This window comes from Electrophorus electricus, chromosome 13, assembly GCF_013358815.1.
Source record: "Electrophorus electricus isolate fEleEle1 chromosome 13, fEleEle1.pri, whole genome shotgun sequence".
Classification (NCBI taxonomy): Eukaryota; Metazoa; Chordata; class Actinopteri; order Gymnotiformes; family Gymnotidae; genus Electrophorus; species Electrophorus electricus.
Window position 1 is genome coordinate 1,803,483 of NC_049547.1, and position 15,886 is coordinate 1,819,368.

General features: G+C 44.0%; 1 protein-coding gene across 2 annotated transcripts; it reads right to left on the bottom strand.

Annotated features, from left to right (window-relative positions):
• Positions 1-221: 221 nt before the first annotated feature.
• vps39 (VPS39 subunit of HOPS complex) lies at positions 222-15,750 on the bottom strand. Of its 2 annotated transcripts, none has more exons than XM_035532741.1 (24): positions 15,059-15,750; positions 14,702-14,767; positions 14,540-14,604; positions 14,292-14,334; positions 14,020-14,114; positions 13,225-13,323; positions 13,036-13,128; positions 12,701-12,884; positions 8,677-8,797; positions 8,391-8,511; positions 7,606-7,732; positions 7,059-7,201; positions 6,815-6,955; positions 6,567-6,708; positions 5,377-5,463; positions 4,893-4,966; positions 4,380-4,596; positions 3,950-4,078; positions 3,765-3,867; positions 3,613-3,658; positions 3,100-3,249; positions 1,896-2,030; positions 1,591-1,682; positions 222-1,425 (listed from the first exon to the last, which is right to left on the bottom strand). In XM_035532741.1, exons 1-24 carry the CDS (start codon positions 15,129-15,131, stop codon positions 1,344-1,346), a joined length of 2,628 nt encoding a protein of 875 aa, XP_035388634.1. In that variant the 5' UTR covers positions 15,132-15,750; the 3' UTR covers positions 222-1,343. The 2 variants fall into 2 exon arrangements, with proteins under 2 accessions (XP_035388634.1, XP_035388633.1); XM_035532740.1 differs by having other exon boundaries at positions 7,606-7,735.
• Between the last annotated feature and the right edge of the window lie 136 nt (positions 15,751-15,886).

Consider the following 15,886-nt stretch of genomic DNA (forward strand, 5'->3'; position numbering starts at 1 on the left):
CAGCTTTGAGAAAGTAGGTAGATACATCAGCAGAGGAAAAACACCAAGCTGAGAGCAGGCAAAGTCGTAGTGGGGAAACGTGCGTGACAGAAACCAAAATGATGACAACAAATTCAACTCTTTAGCCAACAGGCAACGGTAGATGATGATGGACATGTAGTATATTTGTCATAAATCTGCTTGTAAAATGTATGAATGAAAATTAAACCAGACACCCCGTGGTACATAAGACGCATGTTTATTAGCATTAACACATCTCCCAAAGTCATACATAAAATATCATTTATACATCAACCTTCTTTAAACCCGTACATATCGTACAGATCACACTGTTTACAAAACATAAGCAGCCAAACATCAGCTCCGCTTTCGCAAAACAGTCTAGGTCATCACACGAGAACCAGGGAAGATTGAGCTGACGGATATCTGATCAGGTTAAATCAGACCGCTAGGGTTGCAGTGACGAGCCAGAGCATGGGTTCCCCTAAGGCTGCATTCCATCGGTGAGCGGTTATTAAACACCTATGCTATCAAACTGCACTTATTAGTGACTTTGCATTTGCACAGCAAGTTCTTTGTTAAGAATAAATTAAGTGAAACAGAAGCCCGAAAGTGCCATGCTACAGTGATCAGAGAACAGCAGCTCTGAAGAATAAAAGCAGCCAACAACAACAAAAGGATTAAAAAGAAACATGTACTGTGACCCAAGGGTTGGCTTACTCTGGGAAAAGAACAGAATACACTGGGGGGGTGGGAGAGAAGGGAAAATAGAAGAGTCAAAGAGTCCAGCACCACCTCGTGTGTGACGCCCGCCCAGAGCGGTGCGGCCTTTAGCCCTGCCGCTTCAGACCAGAGCCTCCTCCAACTAATCCGCTCCAAACCAGAGCACCCACTCACAAACAGAACGAGAACACTGACAGGCAAAGAAACACGAGCCTTTACGTTGTACACACGGGGCATGCGAGCGGTGCATGAGACACAACTCTAGGAAAACTGAAGAGACAGAAAGAAACCAAGGACAGATGGAGAGACTAAGATTTTCCTCACAAGAAAGCAAAAAATGTCTACAGTATGTGTTGTGCATTGACAAGCGCCTTCACGGACAGAAATACAACAGCAACCATGTTTGCACTGTCGCGTCTCTGTCCACAGCTATTGTACAGACATGAGAAGTAAACCGGTCCAAGGTTTGGTAATTCTGTCCCCACGATGCCTCCGTTATACCAACTGGACTGGATAGTTTTCGACCCAGTCTGGCATTTCTTCCGGTAGGACCTTCACAGCGTTGCACCACAAGCGTCTTTGCAGCAGTGGGTGATGTCCAGCTGGGGGTAGGGGTCATCTCACTGCTCAGTGGGGCACACACTGCGATCCTTACAGCAAAAGTAATGGACCACTACACCATTTGGATACCTGGCAAAGGCACTGTGGAGATTCAAGACAGATCAGCACAATTATCACTCAACCCCTCCATAACGCAAGTCCAACGTTAGTAAGCACTTTACAAGCGATCTTCTTTCATTAAAGGTAAGCCTCGGTTTTTTAAGGATATACATGAAAAGTAAAACGGCCTTAAAACAACAGACATACCTGTTCCCGATTTTTTTCTTACACACACGACAGGTCTTCTCCTCAGTAATCACACATTTGACCTGCTGATGAAAGATTCGCTCCTCTTGGACCTTCAAACACAGACGCACATTTAGATCAAACACACGGTGAGGATATGCCAATCACGTCACCATATCTACGGCTTTGCCGATGGCTTGTAAAAAACGGCACCGTATCATCTAAAAACACTCCACACCGCGCAACTGACGCAGTACGGTAGAATCCTGCAGGCAGCCGTGAGCTCGTGCAACACGTGCATCCTCCCCCTCCCCGCGGCTACGCACCCGCAGGAACTCCGCTTGTAGGAGGCTCTTGAGGACCTGGTCGTAGCGCTTCCTCCGTGCCTTCTCCTCCAACACGCTCTCCAGGAAGACACGGATGTGCAAAACCGTAGTGTTGGCTGGAAGGAGGTTTATCGCCTGGTGCAGGGCAGGAGAAGGGACACGCTTTACACAGTGGTGAAATTAGTGAGGATTTCACAGTATAAAACCCAAAATAGCAGTGAGGGGGGAGATAGGCGGGGGGGGGGGGGGAGACATATCTGGCTGGTCGCCAGAGAAAAACATACTTATGTTTATGCGATATTTCTATTAAAATGCAGATTAGGAGAAAACACCAGGCTACACTTATATTGGCTTCTCTACACAAGTTTTTCAACTACAACCTAATGAAACTTGCGTATACTTTCAAATCAAGAAGCAGCACACCAAAACAAACATCCTTTTTATCTGCTCCAAAAGGCTATAAAGCTCTGAAAGATGATGGTTTGCATGGATTTAAATCAGCTGCGCGGACACACACACACACACACACACACACACACACACACACACACAGACAGACAGACAGCACCCGCCCCCCGGCCCTCAGTTGTGGTCTCTCCTTCACTGCATGCGGTCATGGTGAGACAGGCCTTGGGCCATCAGCCAAGGGGAATAAAAAGTGACATCACATAATAATAAATGAGAAAGATTGAGGGGAAGTAAGTATATGTGTGTGTGTGTGTGTGTGTGTGTGTGTGTGTGTGTGTGTGTGTGTGTGTGTGTGTGTGTGTGTAGGGGGCTTTTATGGAACACCCACACTGAAGAGTTCAGATACTTCTACGTTACTGTGTATTAGAACAACGTCCGCCTAAGCAACAAGTGAGGACAAGAAATGCTCAGATTACAAATAATAATAATAATAATAATAATAATAATAATAATAATAACTCATTCACCAATGTTGTTTGGAGAAGATAAATGTCTGCTTTGTGTGAAGTACGCCGCAGCGTTTGTCAAATTCTGTAAAACGTTCCCGTTGCGTCTCAGGCGTGTGGCAGCGGCACTGCGCATCGAGACTGGCATGGGGCATGACGGGTCGCGCTCGGAGCCCCGAACTTGCGCTCCTGTTTAGCGTCGGGCAGAACCGAGCTCCCAGACCAAATGGCTGGATTAAAAATAGTCCCCGTCTGTGACGCCCGTCTGCCTGGCCGGCCAGCCCCCTCACCTTGGTGGTGTCGAGTTTGCTGTGGTGCAGCTCCAGGACCTGCAGGGCAGCAGGGAGGTTGGCCTGGGGCTCCAACACCTCCATCTTAATGGGACCCAAGCAGTGGACATCTGGAGGGGACAGGTACATGCGCAGCAGGGACAGGTACACCTGCACCGGGACAGTGTGGATTACATGAGGAGAAGAGTTTTCCAAAAGCAGATTAAGACTATTGTCCGAGTCCAGAATAAAAAAAACAAAAACAGTTTATTCAAAATTAAAGCATGTACGAGATGTGTATATTAGTGAGTTCACTAATACCATCCCTGGATTTTGAACCTCACGCTGACACGTGGCTGAAGACGGGAGAAAACAAGTTGTGGAAACATTCAACATGTTAACGGATGACGTAATTTGCTTAAAGTGACAAACCAGACAAACTCTATAAACTAGCCAGTGTGTAGAAAACAAAACAAAACAAACACCTTTGCAAACATGTACGCACGCCTGCGTTCTTTAAGGCACTGCACTTACATCTTTGCTGCCATCTGCCGCTTTGTCATAGTGTTTGTGACAGTACCTAAAAGGGGAGAAAATGCCAGTCAGAGTGACATCAGCGTCGCGGAGAGCGTATGCTGCACACGGCGAACAGGCGGGTGCAGAGGTCGCAGGTGGGCCGTACTCACTCCTCTGCCATGTGCGTGTCCTTCAGGACGTGCACGTAGATGAAGAGGGCCTGCTCATGCTTGCCCATGCGACCCAGGAGCAGAGCGCGCTCCTCCAACAGACCTGAGGGGAGGAGAGGCCGTCCGGCACCGTCAGGATTGGAGCATATCACCGGAGACAGGAGACGGAGATAGAGGCCACTCACCGTCAAACGGGAAGTTGCTGATTAGCCTCTCCGGTTCGTAGCAGGTGGAAATATCCAGAAAGGAGAGAAGCTTGTTTCGGAACTCTCCGAGCTCGCCATCCTCCTTCCCCGCAGCCACAGCTGGGACGCCTACGCGTGAGAATAACGGGAGATAGCTTGGGAAATTCACAGAGGGCAGCCGGGCAAAGAAACCATGCAAGATATAGTGCACACTTCCTGTTATAGTTTCACATACCATTTAAACATCATATAAAGAACAAGCTCTGGGTTACAATTCTAAAAAAGCTTTGAAACGCTTCCAAATGATATTTTCTCTGCTTCTCGCGCAGGAGAGAGCCGTAGTCAGAACACGCTTCCGGTAAGCCATGTCTGGCACCTCATTAGAGCAGCAGCCTGGCAGGCAGCTAGTGTGGGCGGCGGCAGCGCTCACCCTCTGGCAGGGAGTTGAGGTACTCCTTCATCAGGGCCTGCACCCTCTCCAGGTACAGGCGGACCAGCGCATTGTGAAACTCTGGGCCGCTCTCATTCCACTCATATATTATGTGCTCCAGATAGGGCATGGCCAGCTCCTTGAAGCCCTCCTTCAGGAAGTCCAGCACCGCATTTCTGGGGAGCAACTCCACCTCTGGCAGGTCCTCGGTGAAAATCTGTTACCAGCACACGGCGGAGACAATTACCAAACACCCATCAAGTGCTACACAAAGGGTTATGGCATTTCATGATTTTTGCGCAATTGCTGTAGTTCATAATATTGTCTAAAAGTAATCAATCATACTTAATCATACTTAATAAAGCTGAGAGATGCATCTCCAAGGCTCCAAAAAGTTGTTTTAAGTTTATATGAATTTAAAAAACAACAACAAAACCTCGGAAGCATAATAGCACAAGGGAAAAAAAAAAAAAATCAACAACCAAGGAGGATGACTCGGATTTCAGCTCCCACCTTCAGGCCGTCCTCCGGACACATCTTCAGCACCCATGGGGAGAACTCGAAGATGACTCCCAGGTTCTCTGTGCCTGGTGGGAGAGAGAATATTTGAGAAGGCTGCGAGCGAAAACATGCGGAGAGGAAAGACCATATTGTTTACTGGGCCAAGAAGTTAATTAACACCGTGTTGAGCTCGTATTTCAATTCAAGAGAACGGACGAGTTAGTGAGTCATCCCCCGAGTGCTGGCGGGAAAGAGCGGACGCCCTGCAAACTTGAGACGGCACTTAAGGAAGCATGCGTTCAGCCCCGTAAACCTCCAGATGCCTTGGGAACGTCCTTAAGCAAACAAACATCAAAACCAAACTAATGAGGCTAAGGTGGTTTGTATACCCCAAGCAGGTGTGAGGAGTGACTGAAGCTGGCAGCAGTGTGTCTGGCTGTGGGTGTACACACACACACACACACACACACACACACACACACACACACACACTCACCCAGTCTCTGGAGATACTGTACGGTCCTCTCATGACCCTTAAGAGGGGAGTTGGCTTTGGTGGACTGATCCAGCAGGACCTGCAGAGCTAAATGTCACCATTGCATTTACACCACTGCTATAAAAAAGAAGAGACTTTTCAACCCTTCACCACTATTTCATAGACATCTTTGACATGACAGGTTTATGGCAAATGTGTTTATATGGAAAATGATCTTGGCAGCAACACAAGTCTAACAGGCAGAGAACACTGTGGCTTAAAGAAACAGACAGAGAGAGAGAGAGAGAGAGAGAGAGAGAGAGGGCCATCAGAGGTTGGCTTGTCTGTAGTGTATTACATCACTAGAACAGCCTGCCGCAGCTGTCTGATTAAAAACACTCCTAGGAAACAAGGGCACAGCTGAATACTTACCAAACACAATTAACAATTAAATTAGTTTAAAATGCTTCGGCCTTCAGGAGAGTTGAACAAACGCCCAAAGTCTCCGTGAAGCACTTGGGGAAATAACATGGGACTGATCAATGAGAGACACGGCAAAAATCTAATATCATGAAACAATGTCCAATATTTAGTTTTTCAGGCGAGTCGGAATACCATGCACAATGCAAAACAGCAGTGCCATCTTTATGTAAATTAGAGCAGAACGGAGCCATCCAGTGAGATACCTGTTACTACGTAGATTTACTCTGAAAGCGTGACTACTGTTTTTTATGGAACATGCAATGACCCCGTGTTCTGGAAGCACCGAGCAAAACTGCATTACGGACAGAAAAGCATGTGATGAACTCGGTGACTATAACAGTGTTCCTCCCACCTCTAGCTCCAGGTCAGAATGTTGCATTTTGCTCCACATCTAATGTGTTGCTTTTATCCTGCCCATGTTTAGAATGTGCTTAAAATCTGCGGCATTAGACAAGCCTGAGCGTGCTGGAAACGTAGCAGCAGCGTAAGTGTAGGGTACCCAAAGGTCACACTTGCTCAACCTCGGGCAGCTTGTATGGTTTGTTACACGGCTCACAGACGGATAAGTGGTTGTGCTAAAAAAAAAAAAAGACTAGGATTTCATTGGCCTTTCAATACACTGAGAGCACTTGAAGCCAAAACGAGTGTTGCTTGTGCTCTGCGTCGACTCGTGTGCCGCAGGGACAGCAACGTCTGGGAGCGTCGGAAGTGCATGATGCCAAGCATACCTTTCTGGTGCAAGCCTTTCTTCTCATAGAGGATGATGAGCTCGCTGTATTTGTGGGCCTTCTTCAGCACGTACTCGCTCTCCTCCACATGACAGTGGTTGTTCTCCAGACGCAGGAGGGGCGACACCAAGGCCACGTTGGTCTAGAAACACCACAGGAAACAAAAACGGGCATCTCGGGTCACGCCAGATTCTCGCTACACTTAAAGCCCGTGTGACGGTGTGAGGCACGCGGGGGGGGGGTCTTACGTGGAGGTAGCATTTGAGCAGGGTGGTATCTATGATCTGGAGCAGTTTTTTGCGGCTTTTGATGGTGGGCGTGCCCTCCATAAGTGGGGAGGTGGTGGAGGGATCAGAATCATTCAATTGCTTCACCAAATGACTCCGTTTCTACATTTAAAAAAAAACAGAGGCGCGTTAGTAGATTTAAAGAAAAAAGCAAACGTGAAAAATCCTTAACAGGCTTATTTTGCAGGCGCTCGCCGAACCACACCTGTGTTAGGTAGTCAATGAGAGCCAGGTGGGCCTTCTCTAGCTCAGCCCCAGACAGAGCGGGCAGAGGGTTGGGGTAGTGCAGCTGCTTACGGTAGTCAGAGGGCAGCAGATCTGGATACAGCCCAATCACATGAGTAGGATCTGTAACAGAGGGAGCAGGAACCATATGCATCACAAGGACCAGAAATCTGGGAGACTCATCACAAATGAACAGTAAAGTGTGTACCAGTTACAGTGTTTAACTATAGTTTAACTGTACTTTTCCTCTAGTGAGGTGGTAACAACGCCACTTTTTAATCAAGTAGGATGAAAGTAGATAAACTATTTTATCAACAGTAATGATGAACTTGGCGCAACGCTGCCCCATATATATATATAAAAGATGCATTAGAATAATCTAAACAAACTAACAAGTGTTAATTATTAAATTACCACAACTTCACTCCAGATGTTTATAATACATACTCTAAATCTTGTACCGTGTTTCCAATACAAAAATAACCAGGAATGTGAGGTTTTGCTATCGACCAGTGACCCGTCCTTACCTGTGCCAAGCTTTGCAAAAACCTGCATGGAGTCGTCGAAGCGTTTCTGACAGAAGAGGTTAAAGGCGTAGAGATTTTGGATGTGGTGAATCTGCTGTCTCTTATCGCCGTCCGTGTCGTCCTTCATCTTCTGAGAGGAGAGGGGAAAAAAAGTGGTGAAAGAGGACGTGGGTTTTGGATACAGTCCTACGTTGGCTTTGAGCGTGCCGTCAGAAATCTCTACGAAAACACTGACGCCACGCAGTGCTGAAACCAACCAGGTCAAAATTAACAAAACAGATGTGACCAATTTTATTCACTCTGATTGTTTGAAGATAATTATCAGAATCACATTTACATTTATGGCATTTAGCTGATGGTTTTATCAAAACTGACTTACAATTATTACTGAGTACAATTTGAATAATTGAGGGTTAAGGGACTTCTTCGGGGGTCCAACAGTGGCAACTTGGCAGTGGTGGGACCTGAACCAGCAACCTTCTGATTACAAGTCAAGTACCTTAACCACTGAGTTACCACTAACCAATCACTTGCAGAATCAAACCTTAAGTAATAAAAGCACAAGCTCCCATCTCACAGATGGGTCAGTACCACATCCATAACACACATGAAATTGACAATTTCTAATCAAGAATTCATAAAAACGGCTAGCGTATTCACTCTGGGAGCAAATTTTTAAAGATTTTTTAAGATTAGACGTGCGCTGATGGAAGGCATACCACAGACGAACGTCTGCGGTGCTGTGGAGTTCTCCAACTGATCTGGTTAGTAATGAATTCACTCACCGCCAGCTGGAGAGCCAGCTCGAACTGCTTGTCCTGCAACAGCTGCCGGATCTGACTTGCTATGGAGACGGGCACGAGGCGCCAGACGAAATGGTTGCTGGCGACGTACACCACGTTGGGGCTGAGAGAGAAAGAAAAAGGCAGGTTGAGTAAGGTGGGAAAAGGTTTCAGGGTGTTAAAACAACGCTTTAAGAAGCTGCTCACAGCTTCGGGCCAGCTCTCGCTTCAGGACACAACTTTGGAACCACACTTTGTTTGTGTATGTGTGTGTGAGAACGCGCCTCACCCTGCGGAGGTGATGAAGCGAGGTCGCTGCAGCTCTACACTCTGTACCAGCAGCCTGGGCTCAAAGGTGCGGATCTCCACGTAGCGCGGAAGCACCGCAATGATGTAGGGGGGTTGGTGCTCTGCCGCAGCGGACGAGAGACGAGGGTGAGGCTGGCAGCCACACACAAAACAGGCGCCAAAAATGCCCAAGGAAGCCTTTGGCAGATTGACAGCACACTCCGCTTCCCAGAATAGTTGACAAATATTTATTGCCTCATTTACATTTAGCCTAGATAACACAATTATCCAAAGATAGTAAAAATCAGCAGGAGACGGTACGATGACCTACATGAGGAGGCACAGTCTTTAAAAAATTTTTTTTTAAAAGCCGCAGGTCTCTGATAAACACATTATGAAGAAAAAACTAAACAAACTGAACTATAACAAGGCAGACTATAAAATCTTGCTTGAAATGCAGATAATCAGTTGAAGATTTAGAAAATGTCCGAGGTGACCTGCTAACACGATGCACTTAGGAAAATTGCAAATTAGCAGCAGATTTTTGTGCATTTGGATCAATGAATATGCAACTTGGGACATTTGCGCTTAAGGCTGCAAAATACAAGGTGTTAACTGCCAATAAGTTTGATTTAGCACCTGCGAGGTAAGTTAGTCCTACCAATCCCAAAGTATTTCTGCGACTGTCTTGTTATGAGAAGGAAAGCCTGAGAAAGCAGAATACAGAGACATTGACGGTAGCGTATTTTAAACCCATCGGTTTGTCATGAGGGCAGACAAATATCCATACAACCCATCTAGCAATGCCATTTTGGATTTATATGCTCATTTTTCCTCTTTGTTCTTCATTTTATTTAATTATCGATACCATCTTCTCTCAACTTCCTCAGTTATTTAATTTTATCTACAGTGCCGCCATTATTTACTTAGTGTTTTTAACCTTGTAGCTCTCAAATCCATTTGTTCAACTGACTAATTCTGCCATCTTAAATTTCAACTCACATTTCTGGTAGATATTTTAGAGCCAAACTCATCGTGGCTACTGAAAACATTTAACAAAAACCAAGGCCTCGCTTAAAAATTGTGTTTGCACATGATGTAATTTATGCAATTTTTAAGATCACCAGCAAAACACCCACCAACCACACATGCAATGTATTATTTGCCTTCCCACAAAAATTAGCACTCTTGATTTGGGACCTCACTGAACCGGAGCCTGAGGGTATTGGACTCGGGCCCAACTCTATGGGTAAAACTGGGTCCACAAGAGAATCTGAAATCCCTCAGACCAAGGCAGGAAACCCAGGCTGAGCCAGAGACCAAAAACAGGCAGGTTTCCATTCCCAGTGAGAGGCAAACTGTACAGAGGCCAGATCCCTTCAGAATCCTGATGAAGTCAGGCACATACTGTGCAGGCAGGGAACACACACACGATGAATTACTCTCCAAGCTAACAAGAACCAGCAATGACCATTTCAGTGAGGAGCTGATGGTCCTTCTGCTTAAAACATTCAGCTCTCCTCAAGAAAAGAAAAATACAAGTATATTCACTGCAAGCAAGGAGAGTCCCGTCCCCCCCCCCTTTACATAGATCATGTGTTCTGTAATACAAGCAATCAATTGTCAAGACTGATGAAATGAATAGAAAAGACAGCTGGTGCTCTGAGGAAACTCAACAAGCAACTGTTTGCTCCTCACCCACATCCTCTTTCCTTAAACCATAGCACAGCTCTGCCTCTACTGGAGCATAAAGGAACTGCAATGCATGCAGCCATTATTGCTTACTGTTTAGAGGAACAACTGTGTAATGAATTTGCAAATTTGAGTATGAAGGCCTTTAACCTCTTGACTACCAGCAGTTCAATTTTGTCCTCACTAGAGTACATATTTGGACTTAAATATTTTCCACACCAAACATACTACTGCACTAACTCCTTTTGTTCTTTAAAGAGGACATTCAGAACTTTTAAATGATACCAATTTTATAGGGGTTTTGGCAACTTCCTCTTCCTCTTTAAAGAAAATGGCGTCCATCACCACAAGCTGCTTTTATGGAAGGAAGAAAAGTAAGTGCTTATTAATTATCATTGAGCAAACTTTGTCTTGAAATGTTGTCGTCATGTTTTATACGAATCTCATAAGAACACTTTTAAACCATTTTCTAAAGTAAAATAATATATTACAATGATAGGAGAGTGCTTATATATGTTTAAAAATTTCCCCAAGAGTGGACATTTGTACTTATTACCTACATTTTTTTCCTCTGTATTTTCAACTGAGAAGGAAGGGATTGTCAGTGACCTTGATATTTCAGATGAGGACAAAAGCAGAGACCTCTTGTGGAAGGTCGGGCCCCTTCTGAACAAAGTGAGGCAAGGATGTCTAAATGAGCTTAGAACAGGGAAATTGTCCAATGATGAGCAAATGATTCCATTTACTGGTCGCTGCCCAATTCTTCAGTATGTACCAGGCAAACCACAGCCGACTGGATTGAAGGTGTTTGTCTTGGCCACACCAAGTGGTATGGTCTTAGATTTTGTGGTATACCAAGGTAAGACTACTGTTAGAGTCACAGAGGGATTGGGCATTGGAGAACAAGCTGTCCTTCATTTGGCAGAGATTGTTCCCAGAGGAACCCACCTGTTTTTTGACAGGTTCTTTACAACTTTTCAATCTCCTGGACATCATGATGGAGAAAGGCTTGGGAGGTACAGGAACTCTCATGAAAAACAGAATTCCAAAGGAGTGCAACATTATAGAGGATCAGGCCATGAAAAAGAAAGGAAGAGGGGCATCTAAGATGGTGGTCAGGCGAGATCCTGAACTTGCTGTCATCAAGTGGTTTGACAACAAACCAGTGGTCATGGCATCCACTGCCTATGGCATTGAGCCACAGGAAACATGCAATAGATGGTCTAAGAAAGGTATGTCCAGGTGTCAAGACCAGTGGCAATTGCTGAGTACAACAAAAACATGGGTGGTGTGGACATGGCCGACAGGATGCCAAGTTTCTATAGGATGGCTACTCACACTGAGAAATGGACAGTGTGTGCAATTGTCCATTTTTTTGATTTGGCAACCACCAATACATGGCTTCAGTATAAGACTGACTGCCAAGTTCTGGGAAAGAAACCACTGAAGTTCCTTGAATTCAAATTGCTCCTTGGTGAGCAGATGATTACACAGATCCAAGTAGGAATCTCCAGTGAGTGAAGATGACTACACTCCCCTACGTCAAAAGTGGAAACCTCAGCCAAATGCAGCTCTGAGACACTATGGGGCCATCCATCTCCCAAAGATGGTGGATGAAACACATTCATCAAGGTGTCGCAGATTTGTACAAAGTGCAAGCTCTTCCTCTATGTTTCAAAGAAAGGGAATTGCTTTTTGAAATATCATACTCCATAAACATAACTCCATAACATCAAAATACAAACACTAGAAAAGAGTTACAGATATGTACAAAGTGCAATCTAATAAGCTAATAGCTTAGCTGTTGGTAGTTTTTATCATAAATCTTATGACAACTTGGTATTTTCTTTGGGATTGATTTACTATGATTATGATTCTGTTTCATTAGGTAGCGTGTTCAGATGTCCACTGTAGTGAACACGTTATATTTTTAAAATAAAAACTTTTAGTATGTTCATTGCCTTCCAAACAATTGGGGAAGTTAAAAAAATTAATTGGGAGACACTTTTTTCCTGGTAGTCAAGAGGATATTGTGTGTAAAACTTTTTTTTTTCAGTGAGTCACAAAATGTAAAAGCCAAGTTCTGTCTGTAAAGCATCCTTGAGTTATATATGAGCTATATATAAATGTAACTAATCATCATCATCATCATTATTATACATTTTGAAAACAAGGTCTGTTTTCTTTGATATTAGATATTAAATCATCAGGCATTCTCATTCATGAGAGGAACAAAAAAAGAAATTAATGTTTTGATGGTTTAGCTGTGGTTTGATAGAGAGGAACATTAACACACCAGACTGTAGTGTCTGTGTATGTGTGTATGATCATACCCATTGCAACAGGGATGTCCGTCCAGGTGAGGGCACACTTCTGGGGGAAAATTCCATCCTCGTTCAAGATGACCGTGAGGTCGTCCTGACCCACGGCCACTTTCCCATCAGCCAGTGGGGCTACAAGCGGCTCCAGCTGCTTCCCTGTTGGGAAGAGCTCTTTGATTGAACCACGCCCATCCATCTGGAAATGGACAAGGGAATTTTCAACCAGGTGTTTCTCACACCTGTATGACTGGCTGAGGGTTACAGCCTTTTATATATATATATATATATATATATATATATAAAAAATCTTTTCATATAATTATAAATAACTTTACTGTTTTACCTACCCGGATGAGATAGTAGTCACGTTTAAAACCTACACATATGGAATTTTCACACCAAGCCATGGATTTAGGAATATCTGGGGCTGCAAAATCTCCCTATGAAAGACAAATACATTTGTTCTTAAGCCAATTCTTCTTCACAAAAAAGTCAGGAAATAAAACCTTTTTGATATTAAACAAGTGCCAACAAACCTGCAACTCATGGAACTCTCTGTCTCTCCAGTAATACAGCTGTAGTTTTTTCTTGACAGCAACACACATCCGCAACTTTGCCTCACCCGAGCTGGACTGCTAAAATGAAGAAAAAAAGGAACACTTAAGTTTTGAAAAATAACAGGGCTCATCAAAGCAGACTAAACTGGTAATTGTTTGTTTTGAATTTGAATTTCAGCTTTGCTAAAACATATCTGCAGCATTGATTCACTTTAATTGATTTACCATCATGTGACTAGTGCTAAGCAGAAAACTTGTAGGCTACTTCAAACTAGTAAACTACAAAAATTCACCCTGGGTAGGTAGAAAAATTGTTCATGAAAAGAAACGTATGCTGAGTTTGACCTGCGCCTGCTCAGGTACAAGAGCAAGGAGAATGAAGAGGGAATTAAATAGCATAGGGACCTAATTTGACATACTGTGTTTACAGCAAATAAAAGTACTAAAAGTTGTAAATAAATACTAGCTTTTAAACCTTAAACCTGACACGTTATTCAAGTTGTCAGAAAATCAAATATATTTAATGACCACAAACACAAAACATGTTAGCTATGTCTAAAGAAAAAGAATGCCAATATACTTTCCACTGTGCTAAAATCAATAAGTCAAAGTCCCACGACTGAGATTGAGAGTCATTCCACGTGCCAGAGGCAGGAGTCAGCATCAGCTGCATTTGGTATTACTGGTACAAACAGGTAGACTGTGAGCGTTTGATCAAACCTCAGAAGTCACACAAGACTCAGCACTAGAGCTCCTTAGAGTGAATTTATGCACCTGCAGGTCACAAGCGAAAAGTGTGGCTCCTCTGGCCTTTGATACCACAGTGATCTGCTGGAACGTGAGTAGGTCATGGACATGGATGTTATTCTCTGAAACAAAAGGGATTAAAAAAGGTGAACACATACCGCTGATGCTTTCCACTGTAAAACTGCACAGTAGGCAAGTCCATTGTAAATCATACACACACACACAACAACAACAAGTGGGGTAAATAAGTTCAATAAATCTGCTTGAGCAAGAAAAATAAAAAAAAACACAAAGCTTACCCAACAAGCTGACCAAAATCTTGTACTGGGCTACAACGAACAGCTGATGGCACAAGAGAGAATGATCAAAGGTGTCATCACACACCTCTGGCTTAAGCAACACTGGCACTGATGAAACATACATCCAGCCAGAAAAAAAAAAGACTAACTGATTACCCACCAAATTTAATCTGTTAGAACCTCAAAACTGTTTTAGCAGCAGATCCCTCTTTACAGAGACAGAGAGAGCGAGAGCGAGAGATGTATACCTGTTGGATCTTCTTTGAGAAGTTCTTGTTGGATTTCTCCAGCGTTACCTCAAATCTATTCGTACCTGAGAGTTCAAAACCATGAAGCAGGAAATTAAATTAGAAGTGACAGATACAGCACGGTCATAACTCCAGTGTTTAATGCAATAAAAAAATTCAGACCTGCATCTTTCTTGATTCTGTAAAGGAGAAGATGCCCTGGTTTTGTCCCAACAAGCAGCCAATCCTCTACATAATAATACAATAAAGTATTACGATTATTATTATACAGCGAATTGACTGACAATAAGAAACAATATTTGCTCCACAAGGTGCTCGCAGTTTCAGCATTTATTGAATCTATATCTTAATTAATTGAAAATATCTGCACAATCCATGCAACCGTAAAGAAGGCGACAGGAGTGGCAGCTTCTAAAGCTGACGCGTAGCAAGTTATTCGGGTTATGAGCGGATGAAATACCCCATGAACACAAACACAAAACATGTTATCGATGTCTAACTTTTAAAAAACAATCTTACCCCAGGCCGAGAGACAGTCAATCTGGAGGGGCAGTTTCTCCAAAATAGGTACGGGCTCGTATGCGTCGTGCATGGCGGCAGTGTGGATAGTTATGCTGAACTCCTTAACACCAGCTTTGCAAGTAGCATTACTTTAGAAGAAACATGCAGCTAACTAACCAACTAACACGGAAGCTGATGGACCGAAAACAAGTAGCCAAATAGCTACTGAGCTAAGGGCACCACAGCACGGGACCTGGTCACTTAGCTTGCTAGCTGGCTGGCTAGTTAGCGTTCGCTAAAGCGCACAAAACTAGTTAAAATGGTTAATTTGTCCAGTCCATCCTCCCTCATGTACACCCCGACTGGAATAAATGAGAACACCAGAAATGAACCGCTAAAAGTAGACAGGGAGAGCTAGCAGGCACACGAACCTTGCTAGTTAGCTAGTGTGTCTGGGTACTTTGGCCCCACTGTCCACAAGCTAGCTGGCTAGCTACAACTATGTCTACAACACTGCTTACTTAAATGGGTATTTCAGCCCACATTTTTATTTTTTGACACGAACTTGTACTTGTTAACCTAAGACTTAAGTGGCCCCCAGATCACAAAAGATAATCAGACTCCGAGCAGACAAGCTCCAGAGTTTGACGGTTTGTTTGTTAGCGTTAGCTCGCTCGCTCGCTCTCAGCTGTCCGCATAGAAAACGCTTCTCGAGCGCTCAAAGTACTATGACGGGCACGTGACCTGCGTCACCGCTCACGAGTCGTCTTATACGTTCCATTTTCATGCTCTTATTACAGTATCTTAACACTGTCCGTAATACTGCATTTCCCACTGCCAACATAA

Bases quoted from the DNA above. Each gene is read 5' to 3' on its own strand.
- vps39 (XM_035532740.1), bottom strand. From the start codon at position 15,131: ATGCACGACGCATACGAGCCCGTACCTATTTTGGAGAAACTGCCCCTC. The intron at 14,335-14,539 runs GTATACATCTCT...TTGTGCCATCAG, and splicing joins TCTCAAAGAAGATCCAACAG to CTGTTCGTTGTAGCCCAGTA. The intron at 1,683-1,895 runs GTGCGTAGCCGC...CTGTGTTTGAAG, and splicing joins TACAAGCGGAGTTCCTGCGG to GTCCAAGAGGAGCGAATCTT.